Source organism: Eumetopias jubatus, unplaced genomic scaffold, assembly GCF_037043125.1.
Source record: "Eumetopias jubatus isolate StellerSeaLion01/CBP00866 unplaced genomic scaffold, mEumJub1_p1.0 scaffold_8, whole genome shotgun sequence".
NCBI classification, from domain to species: domain Eukaryota; kingdom Metazoa; phylum Chordata; class Mammalia; order Carnivora; family Otariidae; genus Eumetopias; species Eumetopias jubatus.
Window position 1 is genome coordinate 41,751,686 of NW_028274814.1, and position 25,298 is coordinate 41,776,983.

The 25,298-nt window shown below is 39.6% G+C and overlaps 1 protein-coding gene across 3 annotated transcripts in view; it reads right to left on the reverse strand.

Annotated features, from left to right (window-relative positions):
* The window catches only part of PARP11 (poly(ADP-ribose) polymerase family member 11), a 41,702-nt gene extending 18,322 nt beyond the window's left edge, over nt 1–23,380 (reverse strand). The window contains exons 1-2 of one of the 3 annotated variants that reach the window (XM_028120957.2): nt 23,176–23,380; nt 6–116 (exon numbers count right to left, since the gene is read on the reverse strand). Coding sequence is in view for 1 of the 3 variants with exons in the window: in XM_028120955.2 (XP_027976756.2) it covers nt 23,176–23,193 (18 nt within the window). In the remaining 2 variants the exon portion in view is untranslated. Of the gene's footprint in view, nt 1–5; nt 120–23,175 lie in introns of all 3 variants that reach the window. The other 2 variants (XM_028120956.2, XM_028120955.2) reach the window with 2 other exon arrangements.
* Nucleotides 23,381–25,298: the final 1,918 nt, after the last annotated feature.

A 25,298-nucleotide genomic window follows, 5' to 3' on the forward strand; every position in this document is an offset into this window, starting at 1 on the left:
AGTACCTGAGCTCAATGAAGGGGGCTTGTTATTTTTTATTCATGTTTGGAAACTTCTCCAAGGTATGCTTTATGATTATTTTCTGGATTTTTCCTTCATGTTTTAAAGTTGACTGGCTGCTAAGAAATGAAAAATAGAACACTCTAGGGTCAAGAGCTTCAGGTATAGCACCCACTATTTGCCTTATACCTTTTAATCAGAAAATAAAGGCAATGATTTGAAATTTAAGATCAATTGTCCAGGTTAACTATTCACAACTCCTGCTCTTCCTTCTATTACTGTTCACATTGTTTGGCCATTTTACTGTGAGAAAGAAAGCAAGAAAAACCTAAATTTATTTTTTCTTCTGAAAATAACTCCTCAAATGTGGAAGGATGAGTTTAAAGGTAATAGTTAAGATAAACATTTGGCTTATGCGTTCTATCTTTTCTCTACTAGAAAAGGGAAATGAAAACAAGAAATAGGAAGTAGAAAATACCCTTTATACAGTATACACGTATCATGTGTGCTTTGCTATGTCACACTGTCCCTAAGATCACACTTTAAGCCAGGTTACAAGTGTGTTTTACCAAAGTCCTTCCAGAACTTCCTGTCATAAATAGCTTTGGGTCGGACCTAGGACAGACTCATCTTTTTCCCTATTTTGGAGAAGGTAGCACTATAGGAAGGTGTCACCATATAGAACATTCCTAAAGCACTTCAAATTCTACAGAATTTTTTGTCTTCCATAGCCCCATGTGCAGGATAAGTCACTATCCTCCAATTAAAGTTAGGGGGGAAATGAAGCAGAGAAAATGCAATTATTTTTTCTACAATCATAGAGTTAGCCAGGGAGCTAAGAGTTTTAAAACTCAGCTGGCCTGCCTGAGATAGAAGACAGGTGCACTGTGCTGCTGGGCGGGCAGATGGACCGGACACAGACAGGGTGAAGGCAGGGATCTGAAGGACGCATGGGACACAGGAGGGGAGATTGTAGGCTCTTCTGGGAGGGCTGCCCAGACAGCTGTGGGCACAAATTCCTCTCCCCTGGGGCAAGGGAGAGGGCTGACACAATTTCCCTCCCCCACCCCTCAGCATAAAGTAACCTCAGTAAGCAGCACAGTGCCAACAGTGGCAGCTTAAACTGCTTACAGCAAGCCCTGCTCCCCTGCACTCTGCAGGTGCTGCTTCACTAGGGCAAGTGTGCTTGAGAGCGAGAGCAGCAGGCTCCTCCCCTAGAAAGACCAGCACAAACCCCACAGCCACCAAGTCTCCTGACCATAGAGTGCTGCAAAGCTCCAGCTCTGGTGGAAATAGGATCTGGTTTCTTTTAACAAGCCAACCACAGCATACCTAGTTAAAACTTGCCACACTCTGGCCAAGGTCCAAACACTGCCCACTGCAGGCAAGGAGAGCCTCTGCAGACGACTGGCCTGAAGGACAGAACAGCCAAAACATAGCAGCAGAGTGCATGCAGCACACACCAGAGACACTCCCTGAAGCACCAGGCCCTGGACACTATATGACCTCTTCTTCATAAAGCCATTACTCTCAGGAACAGGAAACATAACAGGCTTTTGTAACATACAGAAGAAGACAGACCTAGACAAAATGCCAAGATGGAGGAATTGATACCAAAAGAAAGAACAAGAAAAGGTCATGGCCAGTGATCTAATTGAAGCAGATATAAGTAATATGCCTGATCCAGAATTGAAAACAACAATCGTAAGGATGGATACTAGATGGGCTTGAGAAAAGCACAGAAGACACCAGGGAGTCCTTACTGCAGAGATAAAAGACCTAAACACTAGTTAGGCTGAAAAAAAAAAATGCTACAACTGAGATGTGAAACTGACTGGATGTAATGACCACAAGGATGGAAGAAGCAAAGGAATGAGTAAATGATATAGAACATAAAATTATGGAAAATAATGAAGCCAAAAAGAAGAGGAAAAGGTAAGTATCGGATCACAAATGTAGACTTAGGGAACTCAATGACTCCATAAAGCATAGTAACATTTGTATCATAGGAATCCCAGAAGAAGAGAGAGAAAAAGGGGCAGAAGTTTTACTTGAGCAAGTTATAGCTGAAAACTTCCCTAATCTGGGGAAGGAAATGGACATCCAAATCCAGGAGGCACAAAGAACTCCCATCAAAATCAACAAAAGCAGGCCAACACCAAGACATATCGTAAAACTTGCAAAATACAGAGATAAGGAAAAAAATCCTGCAGCAAGAGAAAAGAAATCGCTAACTTACAAGGGAAAACAAATAAGGTTAGCAGCAGACTTCTCCACAGAAACTTAGCAGGACAGAAGAGAGTGGCATGATTTATTCAATGTGCTGAGGAAAAATATGCAGCTAAGAATATTCTATCCGGCAAGGCTATCATTCAGAAAAGAAGGAGAGATAAAGAGTTTCTCAGACAAACAAAAACTAAAGGAGTCTGCGACCACTAAACCAGCCCTGCAAGAAATATTAAAGGGGACTCTTCAAGTGGGGAATAAAAAGACCAAAAGCAACAAAGACTAGAAAGGAACAGAGAACATCACCAGAAACAACAACTTTACAGGTAACACAATGGTACTAAATTCATATCTTTCAATAATCACTCTAATTGTAAATGGACTGCTCCAATAAAAAGACATAGGGTTTGAAATGGATAAAAAAACAAGACCATCTATATGCTGCCTACAAGAGACTCATTTTAGATTTAAAGACACCTGTACATTGAAAGTGAGGGGATGGAGAACCATTTATCATGCTAATGGTCATCAAAAGAAGGCTGGAGTAGCCATACTTACATAAGACAAACTAGATTTTAAACCAAAGACTGTAATAAGAGATGAAGAAGGGCACTATATCATAACAAAGGGGTCTATCCAGCAAGAAAATCTAACAATTATAAATATTTATGCCCCCAACTTGGGAGCCCCCTAATACATAAAACAATAACAAACATAAAGGAACTCATTAGTTATAATAAAATAATAATAGGAGACTTTAACACCCCACTTACAGCAATGGACAGATGATCTAAGCAGAAAATCTATAAGGAAACAACTGACCAGATGGACTTAATAGACATATTCAGAACATTTCATCCTAAAGCAGCAGAATACACATTCTTTTCAAGTGCACATGGGATAGTCTCCAGAATAGATCACATACTGGGTCACAAATCAGGCCTCAACAAGTACTATAAGATTGAGATCTTACCATGTGTATTTTCTGACCACAATGCTATGAAACTTGAAGTCAACCAGAAGAAAAAATTTGGAAAGACCCCAAATACATGGAGGTTAAATAACATGCTACTAACGAATGAATGGGTCAACCAGGAAATTAAAGAAGAAATTTAAAAAATACCTGGAAACAAATGAAAATGAGAACACAACAGTCCAAAACCTTTGGAATGTGGCAAAAGTGGTCATAAGAGGGAAGTATGTAGCAATACAGACTTTCTCAAGAAGCAGGAAAAGTCTCAAATACACAATGTAACCTTATACCCAAAGGAGCTAGAAAAGGAACAGCAAATAAAGCTTAAAGCTAGGAGAAGGGATATAATAAAGATTTGAGCAAAAATAAATGATATAGAAACAAACAAACAAACAAAAACCAGAACAGATCAATGAAACCAGGAGCCTATTCTTTGAAAGAATCAATAAAATTGATATACCCCTAGCCAGACTTATCAAAAGGAAAAGAGAAAGGACCCAAATAAATAAAATCATGAATGAGAAGAGAGATACCAACCAACACCACAGAAATACAAATGATAATAAGAGAATATTATGAAAAACTATATGCCAACAAACTGGGCAATCTGGAAGAAATGGATAAATTCCTAGAGGGGCACCTGAGTGGCTCATATGGTTAAGCGTCTGCCTTCGGCTCAGGTCATAATCCCAGACTGGGATCGAGCCCCACATCAGGCTCCCTGCTCAGTGGAGAGCCTGCTTCTCCCTCTGCCTGTGCTCTCTCTTTCTCTCCCTCTCTCTCTTTCACTCTCGCTCTATCTCAAATAAATAAAATCTTTAAAAATAAATAAATAAAATAAGTTCCTAGAAACTTACAAACTACCAAAACCAAAACAGGAAGAAATAGAAAATTTGAACCGACCAATAGCCAGCAAAGAAATTGAATCATTAATCAAAAATCTCCCAACAAACAAAAGTCCACGGCCAGATGGCTCCCAGAGGAATTCTACCAAACACTTAAAGAAGAGTTAATACCTATTCTTCTCAAACTGTTCCAAAAACTGGAAATGGAAGGAAAACTTCCAAACTCATTCTTATGAGACCAGCATTACCTTGATTCCAAAACCAGATGAAGACCACACTAAAAAAGAGAATTACAAGCCAATATCCTTGATGAACATGGACGCAAAAATTCTCAATACAATACTAGCAAATCAAATCCAACAGTATATTAAAAGAATCATTCACCACGATCAAGTAGGATTTATTCCTGGGCTGCAAGTGTGGTTCAATATTCACAAATCAATCAATGTGATACACCACATTAATAAAATAAAGGATAGGAACATTATGATCCTTTCAATAGATGCAGAAAAAGCATTTGACACAGTACAGCATCCATTCTTGATAAAAACCCTCAACAAAGTAGGAATAGAGGGAACATACCTCAAAATCCTAAAGGCCATATATGAAAGACCCACAGCTATATCATCCTCAATGGGGAAAAACTGAGAACTTTTTCTCTATGATCAGGAACAAGACAAGGATGTCCACTCTCAACACTGTTAATTTAACATAATACTATAAGTCCTAGCTTCAGCAGACAACAAAAAGAAATAAAAGGTATCCAAATCAGCAAGGAAGAAGTCAAATTTTCACTATTCACAGACAACATACTCTATGTAGAAAACCCAAAAGACCCCACCAAAAACTGCTAGAACAGATACACGAATTCAGTAAAGTCGCAGGACATAAAATCAATATACAGAAATCTGTTAAATTTTTATACATTAATAATGAAGCAGTTGAAAAAGAAATCAAGGAATTAATCCCATTTACAACTGCACCAAATACTATAAGATACCTAGGAATAAATCTAACCAAAGGAGTGAAAGATCTGTACTCTGAAAACTATAGAACACTTACAAAAGGCATTGAGGATGACACAAAGAAATAGAAAAACATTCCATACTCATGGATGGGAAGAACAAATGGAGTGTTAAAATGTCTATGCTACTCAAAGCAATCTACACATTTAATGCAATCCCTATCAAAATACCACCAGCTGTGCAGAAGCTTTTTATCTTGATGAAGTCCCAAAGTTCATTTTTGCTTTTGTTTCAGTAGCTTTTAGAGATGTATCTTGAAAGAAGTTGCTGTGGCTGATGTCAAAGAGGTTATGGCCTATGTTGTCCTCTAGGATTTTGATGGACTCCTGTCTCACATTGAGGTCTTTCATCCATTTTGAGTTTATCTTTGTGTGTGGTGTTAGAGAATGGTCGAGTTTCATTCTTCTGCATGTGGCTGTCCAATTTTCCCAGCACCATTTATTGAAGAGAAGTGTGTTTTTTTTTCCACAGCATATTTTTTCCTGCTTTGTCAAAGTTTATTTGACCATAGATTTGAGGGTCCATATCTGGTCTCTCTATTCTTTTCCATTGGTCTATATGTCTGTTTTTGTGCCAGTACCATGCTGTCTTGGTGATCACTGCTTTGTAATATAGCTTGAAATCGGGCATTGTGATGCCCCCAGCTTTGTTTTTCTTTTTCAACATTTCCTGGGCGATTCGGGGTCTTTTCTGATTCCATACAAATTTTAGGATTGTTTGTTCCAGCACTTTGAAAAATGTCATTGGAATTTTGATCAGGATGGCACTGAAGGTATAGATTGCTCTGGGTAACATAGACATTTTAACAATGTTTATTCTTCCGATCCAACAGTCAACAAAACAAGGAGGCAACCCACAGAATGGGAGAAGACATTTGCAAATGACACTACAGATAAAGGGCTGGTATCCAAGATGTATAAAGAACTTCTCAAACTCAACACCCAAAAAACAAAGAATCAAGTCAAAAAATGGGCAGAAGACATGAACAGACACTTCTCCGAAGAAGACATACAAATGACTAACAGACACAGGAAAAAATGTTCATCATCATTAGCCATCAGGGAAATTCAAATTAAAACCACATTGAGATATCACCTTACACCTGGCAAAAATTGACAGGGCAAGAAACAACAAATGTTGGAGAGGTTGTAGAGAAAGGGGAACCCTCTTACACTGTTGATGGGAATGCAAGTTGGTACAGCCACTTTGGAAAACAGTGTAGAGGTTCCTCAAAAAATTGAAAATAGAGCTACCCTATGATCCAGCAATTGCACTGCTGGGTATTTACCCCAAAGACACAGATGTAGTGAAAAGAAGGGCCATATGCATCCCAATGTTCACAGCAGCAATGTCCGCAATAGTCAAACTGCGGGAAAGAGCCGAGATGCCCTTCAACAGATGAATGGATAAAGAAGATGTGGTCCATATATACAATGGAATATTACTCAGCCATCAGAAAAGATGAATACCCAACTTTTGCATCAACATGGATGGGACTGGAGGAGATTATGCTAAGTAAAATAAGTCAAGCAGAGAAAGTCAATTACCATATGGTTTCACTTATTCGTGGAACATAAGGAATACCATGGAGGTCATTAGGAGAAGGAAGGGAAAAATGAAGGGGGGGAAATCGGGGGGAGAGATGAACCATGAGAGACTATGGACTCTGAGAAATAAACTGAGGGTTTTAGAGGAGAGGGGGGTGGGGGGATGGGTTAGCCCAGTGCTGGGTATTAAGGAGGGCACGTACTGCATGGAGCACTGGGTGTTATACGAAAACAATGAATTGTGGATCACCACATCAAAAACTAATGATGTATTGTATGGTGACTAACATAACATAATAAAATAAAATTAAAAAAAAAGAAATACCAAATAAAATCAAATGTGTAATATTATCATAAAAAAAATCACCAGCTGTTTTCATAGGGCTAGAACAATTAATTCTAAAATTTGTATGGAACCACAAAGACCCTGAATAGCCATAGCTATCTTGAAAAAGAAAAGCAAAACTGGAGGCATCACAATTCTGGACTTCAAGTTATATTACAAAACTAGTCATCAAGACAGTATGGTACTGGCACAAAAACAGACACATAGATCAATGGAACAGAAATGTTCCATTTGTTTTCCAACAGAAAACCCAGAAATGGACCCTCAATTCTATGGTCAACTAATCTTTGACAAAGCAAGAAAGAATATCCAATGAAAAAAGACAGTCTCTTCAACAAATGAGTGTTGGGAAAACTGGACAGCCACATTCAGAAGAATGAAAGTGGACCACTTTCTTAAACCATACACAAAAATAAATTCAACTAGACATGTCCTCAGAGGCAAGGGAAACAAAAGCAAAAATGAACTATTGGGACTTCATCAAGATAAACATCTTCTGCACAGCAAAGGAAATAATCAACAAAACTAAAAGGCAACCTATGGAATGGGAGAAGATATTTGCAAATGACATATTTGATAAAGGGTTAGTATCAAAAATCTATAAAGAATTTATCAAACTCAACACCCAAAAAAACAAATAATCAGTTAGGAAATGGCAGAAGAGGGGCGCCTGGGTGGCTCAGTCGTTAAGTGTCTGCCTTCGGCTCGGGTCAAGATCCCAGGGTCCTGGGATCGAGCCCCGCATCGGGCTCCCTACTCCGCGGGAAGCCTGCTTCTTCCTCTCCCACTCCCCCTGCTTGTGTTCCCTCTCTCGCTGTGTCTCTCTCTGTCAAATAAATAAATAAAACCTTAAAAAAAAAAGAAATGGCAGAAAACATGAATAGACATTTTTCCAAAGACATACAGATGGCTAACAGCACATGAAAAGATGCCCAACATAACTCATCAGCAGGGAAATACAAATCAAAACCACGATAAAACACTACCTCACACCCGTTAGAATGGCTAAAATTAACAACACAGGAAACATAGATGTTGGTGAGGATTCGAAGAAAGGGGAAACCTCTCACACTGTTAGTGGGAATGCAAATGGGTGCAGCCACTCTGGAGAACAGTATGGAGGTTCCTCAAAAAGTTAAAAATAGAACGACCCTACGACTCAGCAATCGCACTACTAGGTATTTACCCAAAGGACACAAAAATACTGATTTGAAGGGACAGACACCTGTACCCCAATATTTACAGCAGCATTATCAACAATAGCCAAATTATAGAAGGATCCCAAATGTCCATCAACTGATGATATATATATATATCATCATGCATATGTCCACTATATATATATATATATATATGCACAATGGAATATTATTCAGCCATAAAAAGAATGAAATCTTGTCATTTGCAATGACATGGATGGAGGTAGAGTGTACTATAATAAGCAAAATAATTCGGTCAGAGAAAGACAAATACCATGTCATTTCACTCAGATGTGTAATTTAAGAAACTAAACAGATGAACATAGGCAGAAAAAAGAGGCAAACCATAAAATAGACTCTTAACTATAGAGACCAAACTGAGGGTTGCTGGAGGGGAGGTGGGTGGGGGGATGTGACAAATGGGTAATGGGTATTAACAGGCACTTGTTGTGATGAGCCCTGGGTATTACATGTAAATGATGAATCACTAAATTTTACTCCTGAAACTAATATTACACTATACGTTAACTAACTAGAATTTAAATAAAAACTTGAAACAAAACAAAAAATAGAATCATAGAGTTAGCAGTACAAAGATTAAAGAAACACCCAAGGCCTCTTGAGCATCACTTCTTCATTAAACTGCCAACCCCCATGGCCTCATTTTCACATATGGACAGTTGCTCCTTCTCTCCTGTTGCCAAAGCTTAATTTGGTTGCTTTGCTTCCCAGATACTACGGCTTTTTGCAAAGATTTAGTTCATAAGACTAAGTCTTAGGTTTTCTACAGTAAGTTTCCCCTCCAAAGGAAGGGCTATTCTGTGTAATTAAGCTCAAAGAGTAAGTCAAGTTTAAATTAGTAACTTTAAAATACAATGGATCTAGATTAGAACATTTTTATAGGCAATGAAAGGAATGTGTGCAAGTTGTCTATTATGGAGTAGACAATTAATAAATGCTAGCTGAATGAATTAGTTTAGACATCATGCCAATTTTCAGTTTTTAATTGGCAGGAGTGATACTTCCTGCACACCAGGTTATGAAGAAAAAAGGTAGTATAAAGTGAAAAAGCATTTTGTAAAATTTCAAGTGCAGTAGGTATGTTGGTGGTATCTGTCTATAATGCCATCTATTCCAAAGACAGTATTTATGGGGCCTGGGAACAATTAATCTGGATCATCAAGTAGAAAGACTATGTGGAAAATGAGTTTAAAGTCAAAATCCCAGTCTATAGGAGAAAAATAAACCAACTTCCAGACTGGTTAAAAGCTTTCTAATAAGTTTATTGTAGTTAACAAAATATATTATGTTAGTATAATCTAACATCTTGAGAAAATCATATTTGGTAATGAAAACTTCCTTGTCTCTATAGAAAGAAGATCCAAAGCTTGCTATTAAAAGCTTGAAAGCAGGGTGGAACTTTTGGAATGACAGAGTAAGGAGCTCAGTGGACCTTCTCCCCAGCAAAACCACATTCTAATTGGTGAACATTATTTTAAAAAAACAAAAACAAACAAAAAACATATAAAGTCTTTAGAAATTGTCCTAAGGGCATACAGCAAATGGAGAAACATTTAATCAAGAAAATCTACTAAATCTCAGAACAGGCAAGAGTCTGGCATTTGACTAAGATACAGTCCATTACCCCCATTCCACCAATGCTATGTTACAGAAGATCTACCTCAGTCATGTGCAGAAAAGAAGACAGGAGCTTCCTTTCCCTCCAGCTCCTAGTCCTGGGCTAGTTTCATCCTGGAAGGGGCAGACTGCTAGTGTTTCTCATCTTCTTCAGCCTAGAGGTATAGGTCTATTCTGAACAGGCAACAGAGGAGACTGACCTCCTTGCTCCTCCACCCAGTCCCAGTTCATTTGGTGGAAACTCTACTCCAGGCCCAGTAGGTTAAGAATACTGAGTCCTGATTGCTACCAACCTAGTTGAAGACCAGGGCTGCCAATACCCCTCCAACCAAAATGCAGGTATCCCTGAGGGAAAAGTCAGCTCCCACCTCCAGCCCCAGGTGTAGTGGCACAGGGGTTCTACTGAAGGGAAAAGACACACCATAAGGTCAAAGAGCTCCACATCTCTCTCTGAAGGGATTGACTTTATCTGGAACAGAAAATAGAGAACCTCATACCTAAGAACATTATTGAAAAAAAAATGGATATCTTGAGGAAAAACAACCAAGAAGCCCAAAGCCCGAATACAAGCCAAATGGTAGAGAATACAGAAATTTAATACAGAGAACCAGGGATAACCAAGAAAAGCCCTCCTGAAATTACAATTAAACATGAGAGTCAGGAAGGCTGTGTACAAGCATTAGGTTGTATTCACCCAGGAATGATCAGAGCAGGTCATGGGACAAACTTGAAAACATTTCCTAAGCTGCACATGGATGGATCAACACAGGGTGGAAGTCTCACTGGCACAAGGGGCTTAAACACAGCCTCTGACCAAACAGTGAATAACTGTCCTTTCTCCACTAAACTTTACTTTTATTAAAAAAAATAAAAATAAATCAGTTATCCATATGTTTGTGGGTCTATTTCTGGAATCTGTTCTGTTCTAATAATCATTTTCTCTATCTTGCTGCCAACACTACACTGTTTTGATGACTGTAGATTCACACTGAATCTTTAAATCAGGTAGTGTTAGTGCTCCAAATCTGTTCTTTTTCAGAATTGCTTGGCTATACTAGGTCCTTTCAATTTTGATTGGGATGGCATAGTGATCTATTTGGAGATCACTGCCATCTCAACAATACTGAGTATTCCAACCCACAAATGAGGCATATCTCTTGACTTATTTAGGTCTTAACTTTTTTCAGTAACGTTTTCTGGTTTTCAGTGTATAGATCTTGTACATCATTTATGCAAGATTCATGCCTAAATATTCCATATTTCTATTATTGTAAATGGAATTACATGTAAATTTCAATTTCTGATTGAATGTTGCTTGTATTTAGAGATACATTATTTTTTGTACATGGATCCAGTATTCAGCAACCTTACTAAACCCTCTTATTTGTTCTAGATTTTTGGACATTCCATCAGATTTTCTAGGCATATATCTATCTATAAAATAGGCATTTTATAGATAGATATAGATAGCCTCACTTTCTTTTAGCATATAGATGCCTGTTATTTCTTTTTCATGCCTTCTTTTTCTTGCCTTATTGCACTGATTATCATCTCAAGTACAATGTCAAGTAAAGATTTCCTGGTCTTAGTCAGAAAGTATTCAGTCTTTCACTCTTAAGTCTGATATTAGATATAAGTATTTTGTAGATGCCCCTTATGTTAGGGGTCTCCAAAATCACCCTTGGGCTCATAGGAGGACTCACAGGACTCGGAAGTTGTTCTACTCACGGTTACAGTTTATTATAGTAAAAACATACACAGTGAAATAAGCAAAAGGGAAAAGCGCATGGAGTGACATCCAGAGGAAACGACGCATAAGCTTCCAAGTGTTCCCTCCCAGTGGAGTCACAGAGGACACACTTAATTCTCCCAGCAACCATATGTGACCAGTGCAAAATGTTGCCAACCAGGGATGCTCACCTGAGCCTAGGTGTCCAGGGTTTTTTACTAGGAGTTAGTCATACAAGTATATAGCACCCTACGTGACTGACCTCAGCTGCTGACATTCTAGACCTCCAGAGAGAAAGCAGGTGTTCACCATAAATCACACTGCCAGTGTAAACTATCTGGATAAACTGGTATAGCATAGCTCAAGATCTCAGGTATGCAAATACACTCATTAGACAAACCATTCTAAGAGCTCAGTTCTCTGGAGCTAGGGAAAGGACAGTCATGGAAACAGGCCTTTCTTGAAAATGTACATGGTTTGAGCACTCTAGGCCTGCTGAGTTAGCCCTTTTCTGCATACCCCTTATCAGGCTGAGCAAGTTCCCTTCTATTCCTAGGTTGCTGAGAGTTTTTATCAGGGATACTAGATTTTGTCAAATGCTTTCCTGCATACACTGAAATGATCGTATGGTTTTTCATTTTAGTTTGTTTATATGGTAAATTACTTTGTTGCTGTTCAAATATTAAACCAACCTTGCATTTTTAGGATAAACACCATTTGGTAATTACGAATTAACCTTCTTATATGTTAGACTCAATTCGCTAAAATTTCGCTTAAAATGTTTGTATCTATGTTCATTAGGGATATTCGTCTATAGTTTCTTGTAATGTCTTTGGTTTTGGTATCAGGGTAATGATGGCTTCATAGAATGAGTTGTGAAGTATAACCTTCTCTTCAATTTTCTGAAAGCTTGTGCAGAATTAGTATTGTTTCTTCCTTAAATATTGTTAGAATTTACAGGGAAACCATCTGTGACTGGAGTTTTCTTTGTGGGTAGGCCTTTTCCATAAATTTAAACTCCTTAAGAGATTTGGGATTATTCGTGTTATTTCTTCTTGAGGGAACTTTGGTAGTCTGTGTCTTAGGATATGCCCGTTTCATCTAAGTGGTCATACTGATTGACATTAAATTGTTCATAACATTCCCTTATTACCCTTTAATGTCTGTAGGGATGTTACCTCTCTCATTGTCAGTAATAATTTGTATTCTTTTTCTCCTGATCTGTCTGGCTGGAGGTTTATCAATTCTACTGATGTTCCTCAAAACAAACAAACAAAAAAACAGCTTCTGCTTTCATTAATTTTTTGGTCTTCGTTTCAGTGATTTCCATTCTAAATTTTATTTCCTTGCCCCTGCTTGAGTTTAACTTGCTCTTCTTTTTCTAGTTTCTTAAGGAGGAAGCTGTAGCCACTATTTGTGACATTTCATTTCCAATATAGGCATCAAAGTAGCCATAACTTTCCCTCTAAGTACTGTTATAGCAACATACCACAAATTTGATATGTTGTCTTCACATTTTCTCTCTTTGACTAATGGGTTAAAGTGATATTTATTTACCAAATGCTTACAGGTTTTACAGATCTTTCTTTTACTGAATTCTAATTTAATTCCATTTTGATCGGATAGCATACTGTACATGACTTGAATTCTTTTAAATGTACTAAGACTTGTTTTACAGCCCAGAATATGGTCTATCACATGAAATGTTCCCCTTGTAGTTGAAAAAAAAATTGTACTCAACTGTTAAGTGTAATGGTCTATAAATGTGAATTAGGTCAAGTTGGTTGATAGTGCTGTTTGAGTCCTCTGTATCCTTGCTCATGTGTACCTACTTATTCTAGCAATTATTGAGAGGAGTATTAAAATCTCCAACTAGAATGGGATTGATTTGTCTATTTCCCCTTACAGTTCCATTAATTTTGCTTCATGTATTTTGAAGCTCTATTATCAGGTATATAAATGTTTAGGATTGTCACTGATTAACTGAACTCTTTATCATAGGAAATGATATTCTTTATCCCTGATAATATCATTAATCTGAAATCTAATATACCACTCAAGCTTTCTCTTGACTGGTGTCAGCACCATAGCTCTCTTTCCATTTAGTTTTATCCTGTTTGTGTCTTTATATTCAAAGTGTGTTTCTTGTAGACAACTTAAGAGTCAGGTCTTAACTTTTTACTCTAATCTGACAATCTGCGTTCCAATTGACATGTTTGCAGCATTTACTTTGGTATGATTATTGATATAGTTAGGTTTAAGTTTATCATCTTGTTATTTGCTTTTGTTCCATCTGTTCTTCGGTTCCCCTTTTCATCTTTTTCAATCTTCTTTTAGATTGAGTAATTTTAGGATTCCATTTTATCTCCTTTGGTGGATTAACTATAATTCTTTGTCTACAGACACCATTTTCATTGCCTCACTTTCCATTCACTCTAAAACCCACTCTAATTTAGCTTTTCTAGCTTCTGGCCCAATATCTTCCACCACCATCACAAACAAGCAAACAAACAAGAAACAGCACTTGCTAGGACTTCCAATGAGCTTCAATGTTGCTAAATCCTATGCTCTTTTATCAGTTCTCATCTTACTTGACTGCTCAGTAACATTCCACAGTTTACCCTCTGTCCTATATAACTCTTTTCTTGATTTCCATGAAATCATACTCTCTAGATTGTCTTGAATTTTTGGCCACAAGTTCTTGGTCTCCTTTGTACCTTAATTTCTATGCAGCCTGTAACTTTTAGGCTCTGTGGGCTCAGTCCTAGCCCCTTTTCTTGTCTTTCTCAGCATCTTCGAAACACGGTCAAGAATTATGAAGTAGTTCACAGGCGTTTTCAGAGGAGAAATTAAAGAAATTTGTTCATATATATTTGTAAAGTTGAAATATAAGAGTAATAATGATTTTCATGAAAACTTTAATTTCTTTAAAGTTACCAACTATGTCATTATGTTTAGTCTATGCTGATCAGTTCATATCAGCTAGCATTCAGCAAATATGGTGGTGTAAAACCAAGTAAACTTTCACATCATTTTAAAACAAAGCCTCAAATCAATTTACTTTGTTGATAGGGTAGAGAAGAGACTAAGACTAGAGAGGCATTCCTCAGCTAAAACAGGTAAAGGTCTTGATATCGTTGAGAAACAGTCCAAATTTAATGCCCAACCAAATTGTGAAAAGAAACAAGCTATTGACAAAATTTCTTTATTAAATGACTCTATTGGAAGTCACAGAGTATCAATGGCACATGTTAATGAGAGAGCAATTATTATCACATGAGTGTTTCAGCATATACTTTGTTTTAAAATTGAACAAACTACTTGTAGAGAAAACATAAATCAGTTCTTATAGCATATATACTCTGTAATGAGGTAGAAGTACTCAACAACTTTTTGTTCTGCTTATCAGTGAAAACTCACAGCACAAAGACCGTTTTCATTTAGACGATGATGCTTCTGTGAGCTGTGACATGGGCTGGAAAAGGTGCAACCCACCAAAACTGACAGACCATGAGCTATACAAACAGCAAGAAAAGGTATTGCTGCATCACTAAAAGGCGTTTTAAACACATGGAACAATTAGAAAGACGTAAACAATATGCCTCCTGATTGTAACTGAGTGTTGAAGAAAACAATGAAAATTAACTATCAGCAAATCTTGACAACTCAGTATGTGCTCTCGAATGTGTGGAAATGGCAGTGTTTACAAAATCACCCTTCTACTTGAGTTTAAAGGGTATCAAGGAAAAAAAGTGCTGACAAGAGTTTCCAAAAGGACAGATGAGATAAAAATATTTCTTTATGATGCTGTTAACACTAATAGCCATATTTGATTCCGAGAGGCCTACTTAAGTATACAGCTAAAATACACTCAGCATCTGAAATAACCTAAGCCTACTATTTCAAGGCCAAAATTCCCAATTTTTAATGAGGAGAACAAGATACCAGATTTTTCAGTCACGAAACTATGCTACAAATGGTTCAATTGCTAGGGTGTGATTCCTTCCCAGATTCTGATGGCTTTCTTCACTCATCAGAGAGTGAGACTGATTTTATTATTGTGGATATATAAAGAACACATCCAAATGTCACAACATAACTCCAACAGATACTTTCCAGAGACTGAAGTAATCAAAGAAAGACTAAGAATACATTTGCTTCTATCTTCCAAATGTTCAGGCTGGTTGAAACATTTGCTCCTACAGTTACTTAATCTTTTAAGTGTGTCAATTTGGCAACTGATTGGACACTAGGAATAGTCTTCTGGGAGAAATCTTCTCATACTTTCCCAATATGTGTTTGATCTTGGCATTCTAAAACATCTGACAGAGCCAGCAAACACCAGTTGCAAATCTTGACAATCTATAATTGTAACATGGAATTTCCTAATTTAGTACAAATACAGGATAAAAAAAAAAAAAAAAAAAGTCAGGGACGCCTGGGTGGCTCAGTCAGTTAAGCGTCTGCCTTCAGCTCAGGTCATGATCCCGGGGTTCTGGGATCAAGCCCCACATCAGGCTCCTTGCTTAGCGGGGAGCCTGCTTCTCCCTCTCCCTCTGCCTGCCGCTCCCCCTGGTTGTGCTCTCTCGCTTTCTGTCAAATAAATAAATATATAATCTTTAAAAAAAAAAAAATCAGTGTCTGGATCTAACCTACATCTCGAGCTATCTTTCAACAAGTTAAATTAAAAACTAATGATGTACTGTATGGTGACCTAACATAATAAAATAAAGTAAAAGAAAATAAGTAAGTTAGATACACACTTTGTAAGAGGCTGCAAAACTATCTTTTTTCTATAATGAAAACATTAATTTTTTTAAATACTACTATCTTCTTTAAGATTGGTGATCTGCAACGGTACTAAAAGTTTGAGAAACACTGTCCTAGGGGTCTCACTTACCGTCATGATTTTAAAAGCCATCCACACAGACTAAGACCAAAATTGCCACTTCTCACCTACTCTCCAGACCCACCTACCAATTGCCTCTTTGGCTTTATTGCTTGAATGCTTCATAGGCGCATTAAACCTATAAGAGGCCCAAAGCCAAACTCTTGGTCTCGGCCATATCTTCCCCTCTCCCCATCTCCCCATCTTAGTGAAAATATTTCATTCCTCCAGCTGCCTGTACCAGAAACCTAGCACTCTCCATCCAAAGTGCAGCCTGAATGGATCCACCTATGTGTCTCTCTCCCTGCTATCACCAATTCAGTCCAGATCACCTTCATCCACCCCATGGACTACACTATAGCTCCCTAAGTGGTCTTACAATGGCCTTTCCGATGGCCCTCGGTATTAGTTTTCGATTGCTGCTGGAACAAATTACCACAAGCTTAGTGGCTTAAAGCAACACAAATTTATTATCTTACACCTCTGTTGAAGTCTGACATGAAACTCACTAGGCTAAAATCACCATGGGCTTGATTCCCTTCTGGAGGCTGTAACGGGGAATCTGTTTTGTTGGCCTTTCCAGCTTTTAAAAGCTACCCACATTTCTTGCCTTGTAGCCCCCTTACTTAATCTCCAAAGCCAGCAATGTCAACTATTCTTCCATAATAACACCTTTCTCTGACTCACTTCTTTTGTCTCCTTCTTCCGCTTTTAAGGATGCTTGTGGTTACACTGGGCCAACCTGGATAATCCAAAGTAATCAATCTCCCAATCACAACGTCAGCTGATTAGGATCTTAATTCCCCTTTGCTATGTAACCTAACATATTCACAGTGTCCGAGAATTAGGATGTGGGTATCTTTGGGAGGCCATTATTCTGCACCTCCTAATACATAACTCATTTTCCATACAGCAGCCAGAATGATCTTTTTAAAAACACAGATATGTTCCTTCCCCTTCCTATATAAAATCCTCTGATGGCCTCCCACTCCTCTAAGGATGATGTTCAAAATCCTAAACATGTGCCACAGAGCCGTGCTTGGCTAGTTCCTGCCTACCTCCTGGCCTCATGTGCTGGTTCACTGGGTTCCAGCCACACACAGCTTCTCTCTGCCTCAAACACCAAGCTCCTTTCTGCCTCAGGGTCTCCGCCCACACTGTTTCTGCTGTCTAAATAGCCCTCCTTGCCCCCCATCCAACCTTTACCTGGCTAACTCTTGCTCAATCCTTCAGATCGCTGTAAAAGTGGCTTTCAGAGAGTGGACTTAACCTATGTCCCAGTCTAATATTAACTCCCCCTATTATACATTGTCATTGTTCTTATTTTCTTTTAGAGCTTTTGCTGCAATTGCAGTTAAATGTTATTTGTATAATTATTGGCTTAATGTCTGCCTCCCTGCACTAGACTGCAAGCTCCTAAGGGCTGGGACCTGGTCTGTTTCATTCACCATTGTAAACGCTGAGGCTTAGAACGGATTGGCTTATCATAGGTGCTCAATATATAGATGAGTGCCATCAGATACTATTTCAAAAGCAGATCCGACTCTTAGAGGGTGAGTTGTATAAGCCACAGACCTCAACATTTTGCGTATTTCAGACCAGGTGGGTCATACTCAGCATTTCACCTCACTCCATCCTTCAAACCTGTTAACAAAAGTCTGCCTCCAGCCTGTATCACAAACTCTGATACTCCAGAAACCATTAGACTCACTCCCTCGGCCTTGTGCTGCATCTGCTGTAGCCATCCTGGGGAGGCCGCAGCGTTTCCCTACTGCTGTTCATGTGCTGCACCCCTAGAAAAAAGTTCTAACATCATGGGAGTTGGTGTCACACAAAGGGCGTGATTTTCTGCAGCTCATTCTTATTCTCTGACTCCGTGTCTTTCCTCACAGGTCCTTCTCTACTCACTTTTAAGTCTTGTATGTTAAGGCAGACTGGAAAGAGTATGTGTTCTGGAGCCAGAAAGTCCTAGATTTACAACCCGGCTCTATCCTTATTCCGAAAGGTCACCAAACTTTGAGACCTAGTATCATCCTTGAAAAGGGGAGGCTAATCATTTATTAATTCCTACCTCACACAGGTATCAGATAACCTCAGCGTGGGCATGCTTTGTTGAGTGCCGCCTCAGCCACCAAACCCTGGCACATCACACTACTCAAAGCTTAATTCAATCCACTACTGGCACAATTAGAAAGAATGCCAAGACACAGGTATCATATGAACCCATGACTGTACGTGGATCTACGAACACATCTTCACAGACACTATGTTCGCTGTAGAACTTTCATTTCCAGAAATGAATCCTACCTCCATCCTCCCCCAAGCCTGAGGGATGCTGCCTGACTCAGAAGAGATATTACACTCATGTTAGATACCACCACCCACAACCCCTCCATCCTCATTCTCTGAAAATGCCCATCCTGAGACTTGACTCATCAGACATGCACTTTTTCCATTTCACTCCTTAATCCAAACTGTACTTGCCCATGTTTCACCTTTGGGGTCTGTGGTCATTTTGCTCCTTTGCCCTTCCCAAAGAACCACCTCTATAACTTCGACACCTAGCTCAAATGTAACTTATGTTAGTGAACCTTCCTAGTCCCCCAGTATCCTCTGGTAGCCCTTCCACTCCCCAAACTATGTTGCCAGACCCCTGAGGGGCAGACTCTGACTTGATCCATATTTGTAATGCCCCTCCCTAGTGCCTAGAACGTTTTATATGTGGTAGATACTTAGTAAATATTTGTTGAGTGGGTGAAATAATGAATCAATGATTGGGTTCTCTGGTAGTCCAGTTTTGACGTACCAACTTGGAACTGTCAGAGAGACAACCAGTAGAAGTGTCCATCACCTGGCTCAGGAATAGGGTCAGGACTGAAAAGGTACATTTGGCAGGCATATTCACTACAGTAGTATCTGAAGCCTTGGAGCTCACCAAAAAAAGGATGTGCTGAGAAAAAACAAAGGTTAACAGTAGAACATTTCAGGGACAGAAGGAAGTGCAGTTAAGATTATGATTCAAAGATAAATCATAAAAAGAAGAAATCCAAAGCAGTAGAGACCCAGGAAAATAAAAAAGAGTCCTAAAAAACACCTCTAGTGCCTTAATGTTGCAGAAAGACAGAAGAGGTTGGAGGCATAAAAGTCACTACCGATGTGTTGATTCAAAAGTCCTTGGTGACCTCCTAGCAAGTGAGGTGTTAGGGGCAGAGGTGAGGCTGGAGGAGTAGAGGTATGAATAAGAATGACAAAAAGTATAAGACTATTCTTTCAAGAAGCGTGACAGAAAAAGGAGAGATAAGAATCATAGTGCCAAGTGAGTCTGGAAGCAGCTGTGAATATAAAATAACAGAGAAAAAGATGGCTCAGCAGGTAAAGCACCGCACCAATACACAAGGTTATCACTGCTGTCGCCCAGCAACAGGACGCGGGTACTCATATAATTCTGCCGCATACTCACCTGCATGGTCCTGAGAAAATCACTTCCCCCTCCCTTAGCTAACTCATCAGATTCTTTGAATAATATGAGTTCATATGTGGGAAGGAATTATGGAAGACTTTATCACTGAAAGCAAGGTCTTAATACTGTAATACATGGGTGTGTAATCTTACAGATGTTTGTCATTTTTCAGTTTCCTTCATCAGTGCGAGAAAAGGAAACTGAAACTCCCTCATATGTAACAGTGATTACTTACTCGCCGCCAAGAGGAATAAGAAAGACAATGACACAGAGGGCAGAGAAAGGCAGGATAAAGTCAAGGTACACAGAGTCAAAGCAGTGATGGCAACCCCTTCAATTCCTTTTCTACAGACTTTGCCATTTTTCTAAACTGGGGGACATTAGTCAAGGGCTACCTCCCCCAGGTGGATGGCGAACTGCCAAGAGCTCATACCAGAACTGAGTGCGCCTGCTACTTCTGTCAATCAGATCTGCCTTGGCAGGGACATAATGCTTACCTCAAGGTGCCTGTCAGTGAAAGGCTTGAGTAGATATCACTGACCTCACGACTGTCTTGAAAGATAAAATAAAATTTTGTACTGAGACAAAAGCTTATAACTCCTTGGTTATTCTGTTTTAGGTTTCTCCCCCAAGGAAATGTTATAAGCTCAGTGCTGATTTTCCACACTCAAACCATGTCATAGAGACTTTTCACTTGGAAGGGGCAGCTGCTTCCTGAGTATTACCATGGCCAGCATCAGTGTAACATTTTCTCAAAGCCAATATACAGAAGGTATATTTGCAATAGGAGGTATATCCGCAGCTCATGGGTGGTATATTAAGGCCATAGATGCTATCAAAAATATACAGGGAGAAATTGGGCAGAAGACCTCAATTAAAGCAGTTCACAGTGGCCTTGCTTCACAAAGTAGAATTTATTATCTCATTCAATGGTAAGAAATGGCAAATAGTAATTTCAACTGATGGGTAATGCAAAAGTCATCTGCATTTATCTTTAGGATACACTGTAGTTTTTTGTTATTTTTTTTTTTTTAATTTCCAATGTGTTTGGCTTAGGGTAACAGTAAAATTAACTTTCAGGGGCGCCTGGGTGGCTCAGTCGGTTAAGCGGCTGCCTTCGGCTCAGGTCATGATCCCAGGGTTCTGGGATTGAGCCCCGCATCAGGCTCCCTGCTCGGCGGAGAGCCTGCTTCTCCCTCTCCCTCTGTCTGCCGCTCTGCCTACTTGTGCTCTCTCTCTATCTCTGTTAAATAAATAAATAAAAATCTTTAAAAAAAATTAATTTTCATCCCATGAGCATAGCTGGACAAACTGTCCAGATACTGCTTCTATTACTATAAACTAACAAATTACTAGAGAAACACACATATAGAACGTTGACTGTATTTTTAAAAACTAAACTGTCCTTATTGGCAGAATTCATATGTTCATAGGAAGGAAACCAGTACAGTAAGAAAACACAGTAGCATTAAGACATACTAGGGTAGCACGATAAGGGTTGAAAGAAGAATGTGGGATTATATGTGGAAGGTTTGCCACTATTAACAAAGGTCAGTCTGCTCTGGTGAAATCAAGCAAAATCGTTAGGGTGATGTCAGAAGAAACAGCGTTCCTTACAAAGAAATGAGATAATGCTATATAAAAAACAAATTTATAAGACATTCACTAATGTCTTTATAATCCTTACAAACATACAAATTGCTGAAGTATACGTGATGGAGGAGGGAGAATGAACAGTAGGAGCAAAGGACTCCCTCTAGTACTAATCCAGTCACCTTTGCTAATTCAACAGATATTTACTGAGTGCCTACTAAGTGCCAGGCTCTGTTCTCTAGCCTAAAGATACCGAAATAAACAAAACAGACAAAAATCCCTGCCCACAGGGAGCTTACAATATAGTGAAGAATTTGAAACATGTGACTTCAAGTAAGATATACCTAGGTGACTAAAAAATTGGTTATGGAGAAACCAAGACGAAAAGGACTGCTAATAAAAACTGAAGACACAGACGCCAGATGCTCATATACACATACACACACATATGTATAATGGTAGAACATGAAGACTGTTGATGACAGATAGTGAAACTGAATACAAAAGCAGAGAGCACATTCTCATAATTCTAAATTATTTTTGCTAAAATCAAATCCCAGCAATTACTTTCCTGTGATGTGGCCTGATACTGCAGGATTATATGTATGAACCAAAAAAAAAAAAAAGATCTTCGATGACGACCAGTAACATGAAGGACTGGGATGCAACCACAACGTGCAACCAACAAATGCAGACCAACAGACTAGTTCCTACTGGATAAAATCTTAAAAACATAACAGAATTAACTGATAAACACTCCAGCTCATCTGGAAATATATTCCAGAAATGGAAAAAAAAAAAGTGTTGATTACAGCAAAAGAGTATTCCAAGTATGAAAACGGGGTTGTAAGTAAATTTGGGCAGTTATCTCGGCACACGGGGTAGTTTCACACATTCAGTCCCAACAATTTGCTGAAAACGGGATTCTGCCATTTCCCGAGTCAACTCCTAAGGTGTACATTTGCCATGTTACTAGGCGATTTCAACTCTAACAAGAGATGAATGGAATACTCTGGGCAGACGGATTCCACTCTTTGAGAGCTGCACATTAAAGAAATGTATAAAAGCAAAGCAGACAAAAATACATGCAAACACAATGCAAATACCGGAGCGAAACAAGGAGGGAGACAAGACTTGCAGTTGAAAAGTTCCAGGTCATCAGTTCTGTCCACTGGGAAAAAAAAAATCTAAGAACTTCACCATCTAGAGGCTTCGAACATACACTCGGTGCCCCCAAGTTTGAAATGACTGACCATCAAGAAGGTAAAAAGGAGCACTGATGGTTCCTCTTAGGCCCATTCAACACACGGGGGTCGAATCCCCTCGCTTTAGACGGATGGGACTGGCAGGTACACCTGAGGCAAAGGCAGAGGAACAGGTCCGAAGCCCCGGAACTCCGATTAGGAAGCAAAACACAAAGTTTTAAAAAGACGGTGGGGGGAGGGGGACGTGGAGGTGGAGAAAGCACAGCAAGTCACATAAATAACTGTAACAGAAAGTAGTAATGCGTTGGAGGACCCACGGAGCCATCTCCACCGCTCAAAAGCCAGAAACTATAGAAGCTGCAAGGGCCAGGATCTTCGGGGCCCCGGAACTCAACACCCAGCCTGAAGCGGGTGAGGGGGAGCAGTTCCCGGGAACCCCCTCCCGCCCCTCTCCCCTCAACCCCGCCCATTGGGTCCGCCCCGTCCCGCCCGGCTACTCACCGGATTCGCTTCCCACATAACGGTGGCGAAATCGAGCGGAGAGAGCCTGGGGGAAGGGGCTAGCCGCGGGGCCGGGGTGTTGGGTTTTTTCCGAGGGTCCCCAGGAGCGAAGGGATGGAGAGGCAACCTTTATGTAGGCCTTCCTTCTACCCCGCCCTGTCACAAGCCAGCGTCTTCGGACCACCGACCCTCCCGACTTCCGCCCAAAGCCGGCCAACCAGCGCTGGCCCCGCCCCGCCCCCGGAAGCTCGCCCCGCCCCTGCCACTCCCTTCCGGGCTGGTGGGCGGGTCGTAGTGGGCGGGGCTTGCGAGTGTCTAACTTGTGAGCGAGTTTAAAGGGCTTCTCCTCCGATCACCTTTTCAGTAATTTGTCTCCAGCGCAACGTCCCCGTCAAGTGACCCTCAAGCCGCGGCTGGCTGTAGTTCGGCCGGTATTTATTGATCACTATATAGTGAGTGTAGTGGCCAAGAGTCAGGCCTGGGAATTAATCCCAGCGGGGCCAGCGGCTTTTGGGACAAACTTCACCCTCTTTCAATTTCCCCGTCTTCAGAATGGAGAGAATAATAGCATCTACCTAAGGGTGTAGTGAGATCATTTAAAACGCCAACCACAGTATTTGGCATGCTGTAAGAGCTCAAAAAGCGACAGTTATTTCCCAGACACCGTGCTAGGCTCTGGAACGCTAGACCCATATGCAGTCCATGCCCTCACGGAGCTTAGAGTCTAGGGGGAAAAAACCCAAAAAGTAAGTAATATGATAAATAAGAAAGTGCAGTATGGTTTGTAGGTAGTGTGGCAAGTACAGGGTTCGATGAGATCTTGCTTACCTAGGGATAGGGTTTCTGCTTTCCCTTCTTCCCCCAACAGAGTTTAAGCTAAGACCTCAAGGATGTACTATTGAAGTTACCTGGATAAAGAGCTCTAAGAAATGGGGAGAATCTCCTAGGCAAAAAAATAGAATCTACCCAGGGAAAAGGAAAAAGAAACAGCTTGTCATATATCCTTCTGGGCTGTTCCATAGCTCCACACATAAAAAAAAAAAAAATCAAAGACGACCTACAGATATGGAACGTGATTCTTTCACTTAATATCATGTGGATAGCCTTCATTCCAATATATATAAATCTATTCCGTCACTTTGAAGCAGACTCATGGCATTCCAAGGTTTGTATGTATATCTCTCTCACACACATTTTTGAAATAGTCCATTGTGACAGACATGTAAATGGTTTTCAATTTTTTACTATTCTAAAAAGTGCAGCAATAAACATTCTTGTACAGACGTTTCTGTACATTTGTCCATTTATCTCGTTGGAATTAGTTGTTTAAGCATGTGACTCTTGGTTTCAGTGCAGGTCATGGTCTCAGGTCCTGAGATCGAACCCCACTTGGGGCTTGTCCCTCTCCCTCCCCCTCTGCTCCTGTCCCCCTTCCCCGCTCAAGCATGTGCTCTCTCTCAAATAAATAAATAAAAATTTTTTAAAAAATTAATGGGATCATTTAATAAGAGATTATAGAAATCTCAAATTTTAAAACATTTTGCCAAACTATACTCAAGAATAATGTGTAAATTTGAAATCTCTAATTTCTTCTTGTAAATGGATTGAGATAGGTTTCTTCGCCTTATTTTTTTCCACTTTACTTTTTGCAAATGGTTAACCAGTTGCCCCAGTATCACCTGTCGAATAACCTATTCTTTCCCCACTACTTTGAAGTGGCACCATTAATCATGAACTAAATGTGTGTGTGTGTGTCTCTGTTTCTAAACACCCTTGTCTATTTTGTCAGCTCTCTGCTTATTCCTGTGCTATGTCATACTTATTTTTTAAAATTTTTTATTATGTTATGTTAGTCACCATACAGTATGTCATTAGTTTTTGACGTGGTGTTCAATGATTCATTAGTTGCGCATAACACCCAGGGCTCATCACAACACGTGCTCTCCTTGATACCCGTCACCGGCCACCCCATCCTCCCACCGCCCCCCCCCTTGAAACCCTCAGTTTGTTCCCCCGAGTCCAGAGTCTCTCATGGTCTGTGCTATGTCGCACTTATAATCATTGTAGCTTTGTAATATATTTGCTGTTTCATAAAATAAGTCCTCTCCTCATTCTCTTTTTTA